General features: G+C 35.0%; 1 protein-coding gene, 1 long non-coding RNA gene and 1 pseudogene across 2 annotated transcripts; all 3 read left to right on the top strand.

Annotated features, from left to right (window-relative positions):
* Positions 1-1,633: 1,633 nt before the first annotated feature.
* On the top strand, positions 1,634-5,103 carry LOC136061070 (pentatricopeptide repeat-containing protein At5g62370-like; annotated as a pseudogene).
* Positions 5,104-5,110: 7 nt separating this feature from the next.
* Positions 5,111-8,911, top strand: LOC112003633 (UDP-sugar pyrophosphorylase 1-like). The gene is made up of 3 exons (XM_065778400.1): positions 5,111-5,128; positions 8,092-8,172; positions 8,425-8,911. The coding sequence occupies exons 2-3, from the start codon at positions 8,134-8,136 to the stop codon at positions 8,698-8,700; spliced, it is 315 nt and encodes a 104-aa protein (XP_065634472.1). The 5' UTR covers positions 5,111-5,128; positions 8,092-8,133; the 3' UTR covers positions 8,701-8,911.
* Positions 8,912-15,382: 6,471 nt separating this feature from the next.
* LOC112034482 (uncharacterized) lies at positions 15,383-16,412 on the top strand. Its single transcript, XR_010630891.1, has 3 exons — positions 15,383-15,706; positions 15,914-16,041; positions 16,147-16,412. It is a non-coding gene; the product is annotated as an uncharacterized LOC112034482 (long non-coding RNA).
* Positions 16,413-18,140: the final 1,728 nt, after the last annotated feature.

The raw sequence follows: 18,140 nt of genomic DNA on the forward strand, positions 1-18,140 counted from the left end.
TTAGTCTTATTTTACTATAAAATCTAAGTAATCATGTGGTTTATGAATTTGAAGAGTTATATATTGTGGGATTTGTTCATATCTTCATATGATGAAATAAAGTTTGCTCTTTGCATTTTATTTTATTTTATATTTCTACTTTATGAAATATGATTTATTAAATATGATCTATTGCATGGTTATTTTTATATACTTTTTTTACTTAGTTTCAATTGTATGGAAGAAAGAGATGTGGATCTATGTTTTGGAGAAAAATAAACCTTTAAGTGTTGAATCGCATACATCCTTATAGTAATAAACAAAGTTAAAATTTAGTCTAATAGTTCTCACACTGTAAATTTTTATTTAAATAAAAAAATTATAGCATTGTATTTTCATATATATCTCACTGTATATAAATCATTTTGTACAGCGAAATTGAAGATAGGACTGGCCACCAGCTTTTTTATACCCAGCAACCCCAACCAGGAAAAAAGAAAGGAATGTTCAAATGCAGTAGGGTTTTGGTCCTTTTTGGACCAAACCCAACCTCTTCATAGCAAGGGCCAACCAGATTCAGAGTAATGTTACATGCATGTTATATTTTCTACATGTCATTATGTTTTTCGTTTTTTTTGTTCTTTTTCTTGAGAGCGTGTATGCAAATATATATATATATATATATATGTATGTATGACTCTCTAATATCCATTCTTTTGTACTTAAAAAAACTAATCAACTATTTGATTGATCGCAATTTAACAAACTAAACAAATTAATACAAAGGTAAATTAAGAAATTTAAAATTCTCCATCAAATTTTACTCTCATTAACCTCACACACAACAGATATCTTTATTCCGTATTTTATCTTTCTTGGTACTCCTATTAATCTATCTAAGGCCCTATTTGGTAACGATGTTTCATTGCTTAAACACCATAACAAGTCTTTCTGCACCTTTTTTCGCGCACAAGACTTAAATTACTTATCGCTTAAATGTCTTAAGTAATTGGGCATCACTTGGTTTAGTCCGTTCATCGTATCAAAAACACTACTTTTTCCGGTGTCAAAAACACTACTTCTTCCTCTTCTTCTTCTTCTTTCTTCAGACCACACTACTTGTTTCTGGGCAAAATTTGCCAAATAATATATTTTTCCAAAAAAATTAGGCACGTGGCATGCATTCAAAGTTATTTAGTAAGTTAGACTGTTTTTGAAAATCGAGTTTGGCAAAATCGACTTTGGGCTGGAAAATGAACTTTATAGTGGCGTTTTCTTAGTGCATATAGCAGCGTTTATAAAAAACGCCACTATAGGGGACCTATAGTGGCGTTTGTAAAACGTCACTATAGCGTTTATTTTCCAGCCCAAAGTCGATTTTGCCAAAATCGATTTTCAAAAACAGTCTAACTAACTAATTAACTTTGAACTCGTGCCACGCACCTAATTTTTTTGCAAAAATATACCATTTGGCAAATTTTGCCCTTGTTTCTGCTTCATTCTTGCTATCTGGGCAAAATTTGCTAAATAGACTGATTTTTAGAAGTTTTTTTGTGAGCAAAATGTGCTTGAAACTATATCGTTAGTTAGACTGTTTCCAAAAAAAAAAAGTGGAAGTCGAGTTTAAGAAACTCGACTTCTGTGCAAATGCAACTCGAGTTTCTTAAACTCGACTTCCACTTTTTTTTTTTTTTAGTCACTGACAGGGTGCGGGCAAGAGAAAAATGGGTTGGAACTCGATTTTCTTAAACTCGATTTTCAAAAACAGTCCAACTAACAAATTAGTTTCACGCGTGTGCTGTTCACCCAAAAAATTCTTAAAATCAATCCAACTAGCAAATTTTGCCTGCTATCTGGGTCCGATTCCTCACTTGGGTTAGTCTCAGTTTTGCTTTGCCTTTGAAAATGTACAACTTCCCATTCATAGTCTTCTCCAATAGTATTGGTCCTGTGAAACTTCTCATTCAACTTTATCACTTGGGTTGGTCTGGTATTTTGGCACTTAGGTCGGTCTCAAAATGCTAAATTTTGTCTCTAAAACCCTTGATATCAGATAAGAGTTATTGAAAATGATTAAGAAAAAGCCTGGTTCTTATTGTTATTACTATTTCTTCAGGACCAGAAGAGCAATTACAACTTGTACTTTGGCAATAGACCCTCCAAATGCTTCTGTTTCACCTATTACCAATGACCACAAATCTCTCTGTCTCTCATTGGCAGAGCAGCTCATTCAACGTGGCTTTTTATCGGCGAATAATAGCACATTCTTCGTCGGTTTCTGAGGCTTTTTTGGTTGTTGATTTTGCTGCTTTACATGGCTTGGACCTTGATTTGGGTAGCTATGGCGATCTCGTTAGGAAACTGGTGTATTCGGGTCTGCCCCAATTGGCTGAGGCACTTTTTCGTGACAGCATTGTTGGTAGAGGTATTGATCCTGACTTATCGATTTTGAATTCTATGGTTATTTGTTTGTGTAAGTTAGATAAAGTAGAGGAGGCAGGAGCTCAAGTTGATAGGCTGCTTGAGATGCTTGTAATGCAATGATTTGGAGGCTTTATGCCCAAGATAGAAATTTAGAAGCATTTGATTATTTAGTTAGAGTTAATGGGGCTGGAGCTGCTCCTGGTATTTTGTGTTTTAATAAATTGATATATGGTTTATGCTATAAGGGGTATATGGATGAAGCTCTTGAATTGTTTAATGTAATGCGCTGTGGACATGGTTATCCACCTACACTCCATCTATATAAATCAATATTTTATGGTCTTTGTAAGAGAGGGCTGGTCGTAGAGGCAGAGTCACTATTCAGAGAAATGGAGTCTCAGGGTCTTTATATAGATAGGGCGACGTATACTTCTTTGATTAATCAATATAGCAAGGATAAGAAAATGAAAATGGAAATGCAGGTTATCTTGAGAATGCTGAAGACAGATTGTGAGCCAGATAATTTACACATATAATACATTGATTCACGGGTTTTTGAAATTGGGCTTGTTTGATAAGGGGTGGCTGGTTTACAAACAGATGGCAGGGTGGGGAATGCAACCTGATGCGGTAACTAATCACCTTTTTATCAGTAAGTATTGCAGGGAAGGGAAAGTTGATTGTGCTTTGATGCTTTTGAACAACATGCTTAGTTGCAACTTAGCTTCTAATGTCCATTGTTACAAGGTTTTGATCAATGCACTTTACAAGGAGAATAGGCTATTGGAAGTTTATGATTTGTTTAAAAGCGTGCTGGTAAGGGGGGTTGTTCCTGATCATGTGCTTTCTTTTGTCCTCATGAAGAAGTATCCAGAGGGGCAGAGGCTTCACCTTGCTCATCTGATTCTGCAGGCAATTGCAAAGAATGGGTGTGGTTTTGACCCTTCTATGCTCTCATCCTCTGCTGGTGTAAACTCTAATGGGGATTTGGAGCAAGAAATTGAGATCCTGCTCGAGGGAATTGTGAGATGTAACTTTAATTTGGCTAATGTGGCATTCGGTGTTATTGTCAGTGCCTTGTGTGGAGATGGAAAGCCAAATGTGCCTTACTTTACATGGATAAAATTGTGAGAGTTGGATGCATGCCTTTGCTTTTTACTTATAACTCTTTGATCAGGTGTCTATGTCAGAAGGGCCTTTTTGAGGATGCCAAGTACCTACTTGACCTTATGCAAGATCAAGGTGTGGTCCCAAACCAAGCAACTTATTTGATAATGGTAAATGAACACTGTAAAGGGGGTGATCTGGTGTCAGCCTTCCATATTCTGGACCAAATGGATGAGAGGGGACTTAGACCTAATGTTGCTATATATGACACTATTATTGGTTGTCTAAGCAGAGAGAAAAGAATCTTTGAAGCAGAAGAAATGTTTAAGAGGATGCTTGAGTCTGGTGTGGATCCTGACGAGGTTGTCTATGTGACAATGATTAATGGCTACTCGAAGAATGGAAGAGCTATTGAAGCCCACCAGTTGTTTGGTATAATGTTAGAGAATTCCATTCAGCCAAGTTCTTATTCCTACACTGCACTTATAAGTGGGTTGGTAAAGGAAAATATGACTTATAAGGGATGCATATACCTTGATAAAATGTTGGGAGATGGTCTTCAGCCAAATACTGTGCTATATACCTCACTTATCAGTCTTTTCTTGACGTAGGTTAGTTGATTTGATGGACAGAAACCAGATTGACACCGATCTCATCATGTATATCTCACTTGTCAGTGGTGTCAGCAGAAATATCTCTGGTATTAAGAAGGAATGGAGCGTTATAAATAAAAAGTCTGAAAGGGAAAGAGAAATGTTGTTCCATTTACTCCATCAGAGAACTCTTATGCCAATGAAGAAGATTTTGAGAATTTCTGCTGATACTCCTGAGGAGATGAAATGCTTTGCTTTGAAGCTGATGCAGAAGTTTAAAGACATTGAGTTTATGCCAAACTTGTACCTATATAATGGTATAATCTCTGGATTTTGTAGGACAGAATGGATGCGGGATGCCTATGATCATTTTGAAAAGATGCAAAGAGAGGGTGTACATCCCAATGAGGTGACTTACACCATTCTCATTGATGGCCATATTCAATCTGGTGATATTGACAGTGCAATAGAATTGTTCAATAAGATGAATGCAGATGGTTTTGCTCCGGACAGAATTGCATATAACACTTTACTGAAAGGCCTTTGTAAGGCTGGGAGACTACTTGATGCCTTATCACTCTCATAAACAATGCGTAAGAGGGGGGTTTTCCCAAATCAGTTTTCTTATGAATGTTTACTCAGTTGTTTTTGTGCAAGTGATATGAGTGTTCCTGCCTTCAAGATATTTGAAGAAATGCTTGCTCAAAATTATAAACCTAAGCAGTTTAATCACAACTGGTTGCTTTGCAAATTATGTGAGAATAATAAATTTCTTGAAGCCTGTATGATATCTGATATGATGCTTCAGAGAGGGATAACTCCAAAACATTCAACAAAGAGGTTTTATTTGCTCATTTTTGCTTTTTTTTTTTTTTTTTTTTTTTTTTTTTTTTTTTTTTTTTTTTTTTTTTTTTTTTTTTTTTTTTTTTTTTTTTTTTTTTTTTTTTTTTTTTTTTTTTTTTTTTTTTTTATTTTTTTTTTTTTTTTTTTTTTTTATTTTNAACAACCCCGAGGATGCTGCTAAGGTAAGAATATTGTATAAATATTTTGTTTGTATGCTATTCTGGAGGATTGTCTATAAAAAAAAAAAAATGAAACTTCTTTTTTGACTAAGACAAGTTATATTCTGATCTGATGGTTTATTAAATATATTTTTTTATTATTTTATAAAAATGTGATACAGTGCATTTCCTTGATTGATGGCATGGGGATTTTATGATGTTGGAACTAATTAAAATTCATGCCACAGTATAAGACAGACTACCTCCTTTTTTCTATGACTGAATATACATTTTACAGATGTTTATATGGTCAATATATGCTTCTCCATACAAGAGATCCTCAATTATCAAGTGGTAAACACAATGTGATGGTTTTGTTAAAGAAGATATTCAGATGTTTTGCCTCAATTTATGCAAATTTGTGGTCAGGAATGCACTTCCATTGTTGAAACAACTCTTTGAATCATCCTGAAAATTATATAATCCATATTAAATATTTGTACCTATACGTAGATTGCTTGATACAGTAGTTATGATTAATTCACTTAATATTCCCAAATTAACCACTGTGTGTGATCTACTATCATGTTACCAAGTGCCTCCAAAGATGTTAGATGTTTTTTAAGTCCCTGTTTAGCTACGCTTATTTTGTTTATTTTTTTAGATATAACTTCTTAAAACCTCACTTTTTTCTAGGTACAACTATACTTTTACACAACTTATTTTCGGGCCTATTAGTCTCTGGTACTGTTTACAAAATTTTTGCTAGGTTTTGGAAAATAGGTTGACATAGGTGTTAGAAAAGGTAATTTCCAGCTCTCAAAATGTTTTTGTGGGGTTCAAGGGAAACCTAGTTCAGCACCTCTTGTGGTGCTTGGGCACTAGGTTCAAACTCCACCACCCAACACTTTTTTGGGGTGGCATTGGAGATGAACACAAATTCCATTTGATAAATTATGATAGTGTGTGTGTACTCCTATTCAAAATGGGTGGTTTGAGGATTAGAAGACTTTTGTTATTTATCAAGCCTTGGTTGGAAAGTGGTTGTGGCCTTATGTGAGGAAAGGGGCAGATTGTAGAGGAAGGTGATTGACAACAAATATGGTATTGTTTAGGATGAATGGTGTTATGATGTTGTGCAAGGCTCCTATTGAAAAACATAAAAAATGGACACAACAAAATTGCTCATTCTCAACCAGAGGTGATGGTGCTAGAATTCATTTTTTGGAAGGACCGCTGGATTGGTAACAATAAGTTCAAGGACGAGTTGTACAGACTTGCTAGAGGCAGAGATGCTCTTGTAATAGAAAATATGGAAAGGGGTTAAAGGAAAACTTCATTGGAATCTCGATTTATTAGAGAAGCTTAGGATTGGGAGGTAGAATTGTTGGAGTACTTTTTAATTGTGTTGTATGTAGTTAATGTTGACCAAGGGGGAGATGATAGAATGGCGTGGCTTTTGTCAACTAAGTATGGATTCCAAGTTAAAAGCTTTTATAGGGTACTAAGATCTGGAGCTGAGGGGGTTGCCTCATTCCATGGAGGAGAGCATTTGGAAGGTTAGAGCTCCACTTAAAAGTTACTTTCTACACTTGGATTTCAGTGTTAGGGAAAATCCTAGTGACAGATAATTTGAGAAAAATGGGGGGTAATAATTGTGGATTGGTATTGTATGTGTAAATCCAATGGGGAGTATGTGGATCATCTTCACTGATAATGTTCGTCATCGGAAAGGTCATTTGTGGATGGATGCCCCCACATTGCTTGATATGGTGTTTACGGAGGGAGCAGAACAAGTAGAGTTTCAAAGATACAGAGAAAACTATTCCTGATCTCAAATTATTTTTCTTAAGAACTTTGTTGGATTGGATGTTTGTTCTTGATTTGATTGATTTATTTAATTTGCGTGATTGATTGTATGGTCCCCAGTTGTATATTCCCTATATACTTGGATGGCTCTTTTTTTGATATCAATAAATTTTTAATTACTTATAAAAAAAAAAAAAAAAATCATCACTGATATTGTTCTGTCTCTTTGGAGTTGTGGGATCTACTCTTATGATGTCTAATTCAGTTATAGACTTACAGCTATGTTGGCCTCTTGGAAGGTGAATTTGGGCAAAACTCAATAGTGGTGATATTAGAATGGTAGCTTCATTATGCCTAATTTGGTGTTTTTGGAGAGAGGAATATATGTACTTTTGAGTGAAAAGAGTCACCAGTGCCACATATCAAGTTTGCTTTTCTCAAGACTTTGGATGAGTAGACATAAAATTCCATTCAATTCTCCACTTTTCATTTCATGGACTTCTCAAATTATTTATTTTTCAGCTTTTAATTTATTTGTTCTTCAAATTTGTTATTGTTTTCTTTTTTTCTCTTTCTTTGTATACACCCCATGAATTAGAATAGCGCTTCTTTTTGTGATTTTTAATAAAAATTTATTACTTATATGTAAAAAGGTGAAAAAGTACACAAAACCACCATGTGATTTCTCCATAAATCATGGAATCTGCCCATGAAGTTTTCAGTATAACATGTAACCTCCTGGTAGCTCAAGCTGATCTATTAACAGAAAAGATGACCCTGAAAGATAATGCACTCTTTTCATTTATCTTCTAGGGCTTGTATATTTGTGGTCATACCTCTGAAAACCATTGACAATGAAACTGAATAACCCACTCATGTTACTTGTTATAGATAGATATATCTGTTTTTTTATTACACATTCATACTTATGCATGCACTTCCCTTTTTTTTTTTTGGTAGCTCCATGCCGCCTTCATCCAGAAACCTTGGTCTGTCAATATTGAAAGTATTTGTTTACCTTTATTTTATTTTTTTGCTCAAGACTATTATTTGAATGGTTTAAGTGTTTAGCAATTCTGTATCCTTTATCTTCTTTTCTTAACTAGGTTTAAATGTGAACTTGGGTTTAAGTTCAGTTTGATTTTATTTCTTATCATCTGCTTAAATTTTAATTGAAGGTACCAAAAGGAAATCCATATCATAGTGCAACTTCTGGAGAAATGGCCATCTATCGTGCAAACAGCCTTATTCTTAGAAAGGTAAGTAATATAATAATTTATTATTAAGTGTTACTAATCATGGTGCGGACTAGGGCACTTGCCATTGCACCACTGTGTTAACTTTATGTGTGTAAACTCTAGTAGATGTGAAATGTCAGTAGTTCAGTTGTTGGTAAACAGTACTGCCTGAAAAATAGTGCAACATAATCTACACAAATCCAGAGTGCTTGCAGATTTTGAACCTCTCTCTCTCTGTTTGAATTATGGGGGTTCTTTTTGTCTGTCTACCAGGTTGGTGTCCAAATTGCCAATCCTGTAGTACAGGTGTTCAATGGGCAAGAGGTAGAAGTGTGGCCTCGTATTACATGGAAGCCAAAATGGTGTCTTATGTTTGCAGAAATCAAAAGAAAAGTTTGTGGAAGTAGCACCATTTCTCAGAGGTCAACCATGGTCATTAAGGGCTGTAATGTCTTTCTTGAGGATCTCTCCTTGGATGGAGCTCTGCTCATTGATGCTGTTGAAGATGCAGAGGTAAGTCAAGACAATCTGAAAGCAAAGATGGATTAGAAAATTGCAAATAGATGCAGCTGGCCCATGTGGCGAAATTTGACGCTCTCTTTATTTTTTTCTTTATTTGACAGGTTTCTGGTTGCGTGCTACTTTTCTTTTACCTTGTGAACATACATTTGTTTTACATGTTCCAAGTTATACCCTTCAAAAAGTCTCTTTATTATCATAAGTGTAGCATATGTAGCCTAATTAGTGCTATTTTCCTAAATTTGTAATTAGTGCTCTTTCTAAACACGCAAGCATGCGCGCACATACACATATATATTAGGCCTAAATGCAAAACACCCCTTGGGGTTTGAGTTAATTGCAAAAACATCTCCCAAGATTTCAATTTATCCTTATAACTCCCTAAGGTTACCATATTTGCCAAATTGATCCCTAGAACCAACTTCCATTATCTCTAATGGATGAAAAAAATTGCGTGATCATCATGTGATTAGTGACGTGAATTGGTGGATCTTCTTAATATAGTCATGCCATTTTTCATTCATAAAACTAACAGAAGTTAGTCTTAGGGGTCAATTGTTGGATATGGAAACCTTAGGGAGTTATACTGAAGAATTGAATAGTGTTTTTGCAACCGACTCAAACCCAAGGGGATGTTTTTGCATTTTAACCCTTTTTCTTAATCAAAACAGCATCTCAGAAACTATCTGCATATCCTCTCATTACTGTTTTCCACCTGTTCATTTCGTTTATTTTCCACTGTTGGTATCACTTGTGTTGGTTATTTAAATTTGTTTTATTTTGTTTGCTGTATCAATCTTTTTTTTTTTTTTTTTTGAGGTATTCGAAATGATTGTCTTAAACCTGTGATTATGTTTTTTTTCTTTTCTTTTTTTCTTTTGATGATGTGACCTTTTTAAACTGGTAAAAGTACGAGGTTAACCAGAGAATTACTCTGAGACTGGAAACTTCAGCTTGGAGCCCTAAAGGTTAACCAGAGAATTTTATTATATCATGTATTCCTGCCTCTAGCCAAAAATAATTTCCTTTATGATAATCTTTGTTTTATGACTTAATTAATAGCTAAAGCTTGATGTGAAAATTCTTTTGGCAAATAATGAGATCTGAGCACTCTGTCGAAAAATTTTGTAGGAATTTTTTTTACATATCTTTTTATTTTTTTCTTGTTCAAGACAAAGTAACTGAGTTCACTCCCTCTCTTTTCCTCTGAGCTGAAACCTCAAGAAAGCCTCTGCCTTCTGTGATGTTGTTTGCCATTGGAAATGACTTGACAAAATCAGAAGTCTCTTTGAGATTAAGCTTGCAAAGTGGGTCAGGGAAGGTGTCTACAAATGGGTTGTCATTGCTTTTCCCATAGAAGCTTGTGTTGCCCTCTAATGGAGGTTCCTGAGAACATAAAAACAGTTGAACATGACTATTGTAACACAATGGAACATGGAAACGAGAGAAACAATAATAAATGTGAAACCCTTACCCCGTTTGATGCAAACATAGACTGAGCTTGAAAGTATTTTGGGCTTGTGAGATCCATGGCCATGGGATGGAGGTTTGTGGGATCAGGGAGTTGGGGCTTAAGGAATCTCTTGTGTAGTCTCTTGTATGTTGGGCAAGTGGTTTACTCTGCACCATTTTGATTTAAAACAGTGTGTCATGAGAAAAGTGACTGATGGGGAAGCAGTTGAACAGTACAGCTGAACAAGGAAAAAGCATTGACTGCTTCTGTAGTCTAAAATACTATTACTAACCAATAAGTAAACAAAAAAATCCTTAACTTTTCTGTGATTTATTGTGTTTAATGTACAATAAAAGGGACATTTGTAAAATGAGACCTAAAATCAGGTTACTTCAATCCATTCAGACAAGTTAACAAGTCTTGAAAATAATTGTGTCATTCTACCAAAAAAAGAAAATAATTGTATCCTAGCATAGTAGTAGCATTGCTCATTAGCAATCGACTGACTCACATGGGAAAAACTTAACCACTCAGGCAGCCAGGTAGCTCTCTTCAGAATCTTACAAAAGTGACATTGTCCTGGGATAGTCCTAGTCTCTGAAGTAGATGAGGAAGGGGACGAAAGAGTACCCCATTATTAAAAGAAGAGGGGGGCTTTGGGAGGAGGAAAAAAGTACTCATGAGTCCTGATTGAGAAAATACAATTTCATAAAAAAAATAAATTCATTCTTTTTTATTCTTTTTGGGAAGCTTATCTTCTTATTGGCTTTAATCCCCTCTTTTAGTGTGTAAAACACAGTTTACAGGCTCTCATTGTGTTACACTATAGGTAAGCACGACTTTTATCTGTCTTTTTTCTTCCATGCCACACCAACCGTTCTTCTTCTTCTTTTTTATTTTATTTTTATTTATTTTAATTTTAATTTTTTATTTAGCTTTTCCCATAGAAGCTTGTGTTGCCCTCTAATGGAGGTTCCTGAGAACATAAAAACAGTTGAACATGACTATTGTAACACAATGGAACATGGAAACGAGAGAAACAATAATAAATGTGAAACCCTTACCCCGTTTGATGCAAACATAGACTGAGCTTGAAAGTATTTTGGGCTTGTGAGATCCATGGCCATGGGATGGAGGTTTGTGGGATCAGGGAGTTGGGGCTTAACCGCTTAAGGAATCTCTTGTGTAGTCTCTTGTATGTTGGGCAAGTGGTTTACTCTGCACCATTTTGATATAAAACACTGTGTCATGAGAAAAGTGACTGATGGGGAAGCAGTTGAACAGTACAGCTGAACAAGGAAAAAGCATTGACTGCTTCTGTAGTCTAAAATACTATTACTAACCAATAAGTAAACAAAAAAATCCTTAACTTTTCTGTGATTTATTGTGATTAATGTACAATAAAAGGGACATTTGTAAAAAGAGACCTAAAATCAGGTTACTTCAATACATTCAGACAAGTTAACAAGTCTTGAAAATAATTGTGTCATTCTACCAAAAAAAAGAAAAATAATTGTATCCTAGCATAGTAGTAGCATTGCTCATTAGCAATCGACTGACTCACATGGGAAAAACTTAGCCACTCAGACAGCCAGGTAGCTCTCTTCAGAATCTAACAAAAGTGACATTGTCCTGGGATAGTCCTATTCTCTGAAGTAGATGAGGAAGGGGACGAAAGAGTACCCCATTATTAAAAGAAGAGGGGGGCTTTGGGAGGAGGAAAAAAGTACTCATGAGTCCTGATTGAGAAAATACAATTTCATAAAAAAAATAAATTCATTCTTTTTTATTCTTTTTGGGAAGCTTATCTTCTTATTGGCTTTAATCCCCTCTTTTAGTGTGTAAAACACAGTTTACAGGCTCTCATTGTGTTACACTATAGGTAAGCACGACTTTTATCTGTCTTTTTTCTTCCATGCCACACCAACCGTTCTTCTTCTCCTTTTTTATTTTATTTTATTTTATTTTTTTATGCGTTTGGATGTATTAGCCAGAGTATAATAATAACAATAAATTAATAAAATAAAATCTTGAGCAGGAATTTGCCAATTTGGAGCTTAAAAGGTAACATGTAACTAATAACTTCAAAGTCACTATCTTAGGACATGTTTAGTTCTGATTCTGTTCACAAATATATAATGCTGAGAACAAAGCTAAAAAACCCATATTGAACATTATTTTAGTAATTAATAATACAAAGTGTTTTTTGTTGTATTTCCAAATCCAAATCCAAATCTAGAGGGGGTAAACAGTGAAAATAATATGGGATTCTGTTTTCCTTGTCTTGCCCTTTTCTGTCTTACCCTAAAAAAAAGATAAGACTCCAGTGTGGTAGGAAGTAGTGTACTATGCATGTCCATATTATAGGATTCTGCTTGTGTAGGGAGTCTAGGATTAAATGGCACAGGCCCAGGAACATGGACTGCAGGAAGTGCCCAAGAAGCTAGGATTAAATGCTAGCTGGGCTCATATAGTCAATAGAAATTCATGGCCCAGGATATTATGGTCTTCGACCATTCCCTTTTTTTTGAGGTATTTGATATTATGATCATATAAGAGACATAATGATTGAAATCTTGTTTTTATCAAAATGAGGGAGACCTATATTCTACTGGGGTTGAAAGTTTTGAGAATGATGTAACTTTCTAAAAAAACAAAAAAAAAAAAAATGTTTATTATGCAATACTACGGTTCAAAAATAAATAATGAGATTTTAGAGTTTATCTAAATTATCGTATCTAAAATAATTAAGATAATGTGAGAGTTAGCCCAATTCATAAAGTTTTTTTTTTTGTAGTCAAATAATAAATAGCAATCATTAGAAGTGTGCACTATAATTTGAAATTCTATTAAAAAGGTGATTAAGATTAAAAAAAAAAAAAATTCAAAAGTGATTTAAAATGGAGAGAATTTGAACCATCCAAAAATAGGGTTAAACTAATATAAATGCCTCCTTTGCTTTTACTTAATCAGATAGAGAGAGGGAGAGAGATCTGAGTTGTTTTTGATAATGAAAGGAGGAGTGCTTACTTATTTTGTTTTGGTTAAAGAAACTGCTTACTTATTAAAGTGATAGCTTGAAAGTATAATAATAAAGCAGCTTAAATCCTTAAACCATGGCATGGAATGGAATTCTGCCTTTCATAAGTTTATTGGTGTGTCTCAATTTTGATGACGATCGTTGCCCTCTTAAATACTTCTGGTCGGTGCTCACACAATTCCTGCTTGGCATTTGGCTAGAACTAAGCAAAAAAAATTAATACTAAACATTGTTTTAAAAAAATGGTATGACTTTGAATTGCTAATAAAAAATCTAATGCTTATCCATAATTGTTATACAAGTAGACTATAAGATATTATTGAATTTTTTTTTGTATTTTATAGCAGGATGAAAATTTAATGCAATGAAACTCTACCTACACTCCCACTCCCACTCCCACTCTCACCTATGCTGCCTCCAAACTTAAATATTGCTAACCGTGGGGCCAGGAAGTTGTATAGCCGCGGCCTACTCCAAGCCAGGCCCAAATGGCCCAATCCGAGGAAGGATGACTACCCAAGGCCAATTTGGGGAGCAAACTCTTCTTTGGATCCACGCCGAGGATCCCCTCGTCCTCGGCGTACTAATGATAACCGTAGGGGAGGGGGGACAGACCCAGAGCAAGCTGTCACCTCAACACTTAATGCGTTCACCTAACCCTTCTGGCCGCATTAATGGGGATGCAACCCTCGGGCAGGGCTACATCGATCAGGGTGAACCACTTGAGCACAGATACGACCTCTGATGGGACAGGCAGCTAGAGGAGAGGCCAATGAACAATCAACAGAAGGAGGAAGAGAGTAATATATAAGAGAGACAAGCAAAATGTATAGGGGGGTCTCTGGGGGAGTGAAAGGAGGAAAAAAGCCTCCTCGGCTATGGGCCGAGGAGCATCCCCTAGTTGTAAATTGTTCCAAGTATTCCTTCAATAAAAGAAAAAGATGTTCATGCTTCGTGAGCACCGGTCAGCATCTAAACCTTCAACCCACTCTCTACAAATTCATTGTTTTGGGTTCGTTGGGCCTATAACCAATCTCTTTTGGGCTTAGGCAACAAAAACCGACCCTACATTCTTCAATTACATTATTATACAATAACATATACATATACTTTATACTAGTAAAAGTTAAATTAATTTCACATCCCAAAATTTGTTGAAAAGAAAAGCGACATATGATAGAATGTGGAAACATATCCCCTAGACTCATTAATCTATAAATCTTTTCGAGATCCCCTCATCTTGCCTTTATTTATATCAGACAACAAAAAGCATCCAAACCTAACTTTTTTTTTAGTGGACATTTCAGATCAGGTTTACATTAATTTTAATTTGAAAAGTCTTTCCAATTCTTATTAAAGTGACAAATTATGTGGAAAATAGAAATTGAAAACAAGCATTTTTGCAAATGGTGAGGTAGTCCCTGGTCCAATTATAGATGCTTGTAACCTAATTATGACACAGAGAGAGAGAGCTTATATCCAATAAGCAACTGAAATTGATTGATGGAAAAGTTTGGCACCTATTGCCTCAATTGACAGTAGACACGTAGCCAATGAAGAGTCATATTAATAAATTAAATTATCATCCATACCAAATCAACTGTGTGATAATGTTGTTTCTTTATATATATTATTGAAATGTCTTAAATACTCAAATAAATTAGGTATCAACAAGCTAGATTAAAAAAAAAGAGGTAGATCAAAAACAACATTCAAAATTTAGAATCACCTGCTTTAATTTTAATACACAACAAAATACCTATTATTTCAAAAATTTAAGCTATTAGTAGAGGAGGGATTTAATCATTAAACTTCAAAGAGACAGTCCTGAATCTTGATGGACATGATTCTTATCTAAGATGCAGTACTTTCCTCATCCTGAATCTTGTAAAAATGTGATCCAAATCTTAGCAAAGTTAGTGTTGGCTCTAAAATTATAGGATGTTTCCAAGGTGTTGCTCTAAAATAGGTGAATTCCAACCAAAAAAAGAGTAGTCACTTTGTTGTGAAAATCTGAATAGATCCACCAACAGCTGATTCGGAAAAAACAAAAGGCAAGCAATATCAACCAACAGTATGACTTGGCATTCACCGGCAACAACAGGTAGAAGATAAGCAAAAATGGTCCCAGACTCCCAGGTAGCTATATTAACCGAATAAATCCACCATGAATACAGACACTCATACCCATCAATAATTCAATTTTTTTTTTTAATGTGTCTCAACGTATAGAACTTATGCTTACAAAAAATAAAGAATATAGAAAAAACTTTGCAACAGTCACTCACCAATAAACCATTATTCTATTCCCATCTCCTAACAAAACCTCAGCCCCACCGTCATTAACAAACTTGTTCTTCTTCTTCTTGTTTCACAAAATCAATGGCTGTAACTTCTTCTTCTTCTTCTTCTTCTGTTCACATCCCAATTCTGAAATCTAGTCTAATCATGAGGCCTATCAGCAAATCTCTGATGCTTAAACACACTCAAGTTCCAGTCAAGAATTACCTAGACTCCAGATCAAATGTTCCGTTAAAAACAAGGTCAACAATATCCTTTTTGTTTTCTTTCTTTTTTCGTTTTGGTTATTCCTATGCATATATCCCTTTCCTTTATTTGTTTCTTGTCATTGAAAACATAACTATTATACTCACAAACTTTTCTACAAAACAAGACCCAGTTGGATCAACTTCAGTCACACTTTTTTTTCAACTGGTTGATGTCTGAAACTATGAATTGTTTTGTTACAGGTTTACGAGGATAGGTCTAATGGCATAATCTGCTATACAGATGATAGTGGGGAAATAGTTTGCGAAGGATATGACGATGAAGCCCCTCGCTTTCAACAACAGATTCCAAGAACAACTTGTCATCCAAGGTAGATAATCCTAACACATAAAAAGTAGCATAATAATAATATAAACAAATTAATTCAAATTGTTATGAAAACTGTCTGATGATTATTGCTTTTGCCCGAGTTCAGAGACGTTGAGATCATTGATCTTCTTCTTCAACAAAGTGGGTTTCAAATTGTCAAAGGCAGTGGATTGAACAATGTTGATGAAAGTGTTGCTGTGCAGAAGGACCTCAATTGCAATGGCTTTAACTCTTTCTGCTAATCAATTCCCAACTTTTGTCAGTTAAATAGATTTCTCCACAACTCTGCTCTAGTATGTGTAAGGAAAGCATATACATCAGTCATAGAATGTGAATAGAGGGCATAAATGCACTTGTTTTATTTTTGAAGCACATTCTTCTTCCATGAGTAACAGAAAATTGTCTTGTCCCTATTGTTTTCTTTTTCCTTTGTATGTGGCTAACCTTGACTAGTGAGGATCAATAGTTGATCGCAGAATCTTGGGACTAAGGCTCGGTTGTTGTATTCCACGTTCAAAAAAAACTAGCAGAGAAACGATGACAAGTCCCTAAACTTATTCCCACGCATCCTATCCAAATACTAAATGAGTAGTGTATAATATCGTGCAGGTTCAAACATTTATGCTGAAAATTTGATCTGAGGCTAATATCTGAAATCTTAAGAATAATAGCGGAGCAAGTGCATGAAAAACAAATTTACAGGTGCTGATTGCTTTGATAAACATAATGAACTCAGATTATTATACAAAAGAACAAAGCAAACTCAAGCTCCATTTCAAAGAATGTGACGTTTAGGCTACCCATACCAGCTGACTGGATATGTCCCTATGTGAACCAAGAGATTCACTTCGACTTCTCATTTGGGGTGTGATTAGTAACTTACAATGACACTTCCCACATCAAATGGGTCTTGAATGCAAGTTACAACCAGTTTACCAAAAATAAAAAAGTTGCGAGTTACAACCTCACCCTTCACCCCCTTCTTAGTTCTTATTTGGCTAAGTCTCTTTTTAAGCCAACACTAGTTGGCTTTACTTTCAAACATCTGTTTATATTGTTGCACCCTCTTATTAGTTATGGTTCTTGTGGAGTCTTAACCATGTGAGGGTGTTAGAAAGAAAGAGACTTTCCTTTGTCAAGGATTAGCCTCAACCAATAGAAGTATAATCATCCGTTTAATTTATGAGAGTATTTACATTCTAAATTCTAAACTGAAAATTTTTGCAGACCAGTAGCTATCTATCATAAAATATGGAGCCATTTGAATCGTGCAACCTACAATACAAAAAATCTACAATCAACATCATAATTTAGGATTATTTTCCATATATTTTTCAATTTGGACACTAATCTGGGTGGTGGGGGCAACATTATAAAACAAGATTCAAATTAAGGTGTAAATTGCAAGATTTTGAAATATTTATGGTGCAGGTAGTAAATGCCCGATAGCTACAATGGAGGGGGAAAAACCCCCCACAAAACAAGAGAGAGAGAGAAGAGAGAGAGAGAGAGAGAGAGAGAGAGAGGCACAGAGACAGAGAGTAAATTAATTTCAAAATTTTAAGATGTACTATAAATATACATTACAATGCTAAATACATAAAATGAATTTTGTACAAAGATTTCATGGAGAGGTCATCCAATATTATAACCCCTGACAGAGATCTCTATGGCTTCACCAGCCTTCTTCTGCATCATCTAACAAATAATTATGAATTTCTCTTGTTAAAAATACATATGAAACCGCTACCCAAAAAGAATAGAAATATAGGACTGAGAACTTATATCAAAAAGGCAAAAAAGATGATGTGGGAATTGTAATTCCAAATTACATGTGTAAATGTACAAGCACAAAGACTAACAGTATATTATTCAACCAAGGTCCCACCTTGTGCGTTATCTTCACATAAGTCAGACAGGGATTTACTTGGAATAATACTTGGTGGAGACCATTGATCTGGAACCATCAGAAAATATGTAGTCATTGCTTTCCTGAACCTTTTCTTGTATTGCTTTGGTGAAATTACAGTTGGTGATGAGTTTTTTGGCCCACCAAGGATGCCTGAAGCCTTCACCCATGTTTCCAGATGTTTGTCCCAT

Source organism: Quercus suber, unplaced genomic scaffold (genome assembly GCF_002906115.3).
Source record: "Quercus suber isolate HL8 unplaced genomic scaffold, Cork oak 2.0 scaffold_182, whole genome shotgun sequence".
NCBI lineage: Eukaryota > Viridiplantae > Streptophyta > Magnoliopsida > Fagales > Fagaceae > Quercus > Quercus suber.

What these genes read in the sequence shown, in the direction of transcription:
- LOC112003633 (XM_065778400.1), top strand. Translation starts at nt 8,134, where the DNA reads ATGGCCATCTATCGTGCAAACAGCCTTATTCTTAGAAAG. An exon ending in ACAGCCTTATTCTTAGAAAG is followed by an intron (nt 8,173 to 8,424) that starts GTAAGTAATATA and finishes TCTGTCTACCAG; the next exon opens with GTTGGTGTCCAAATTGCCAA.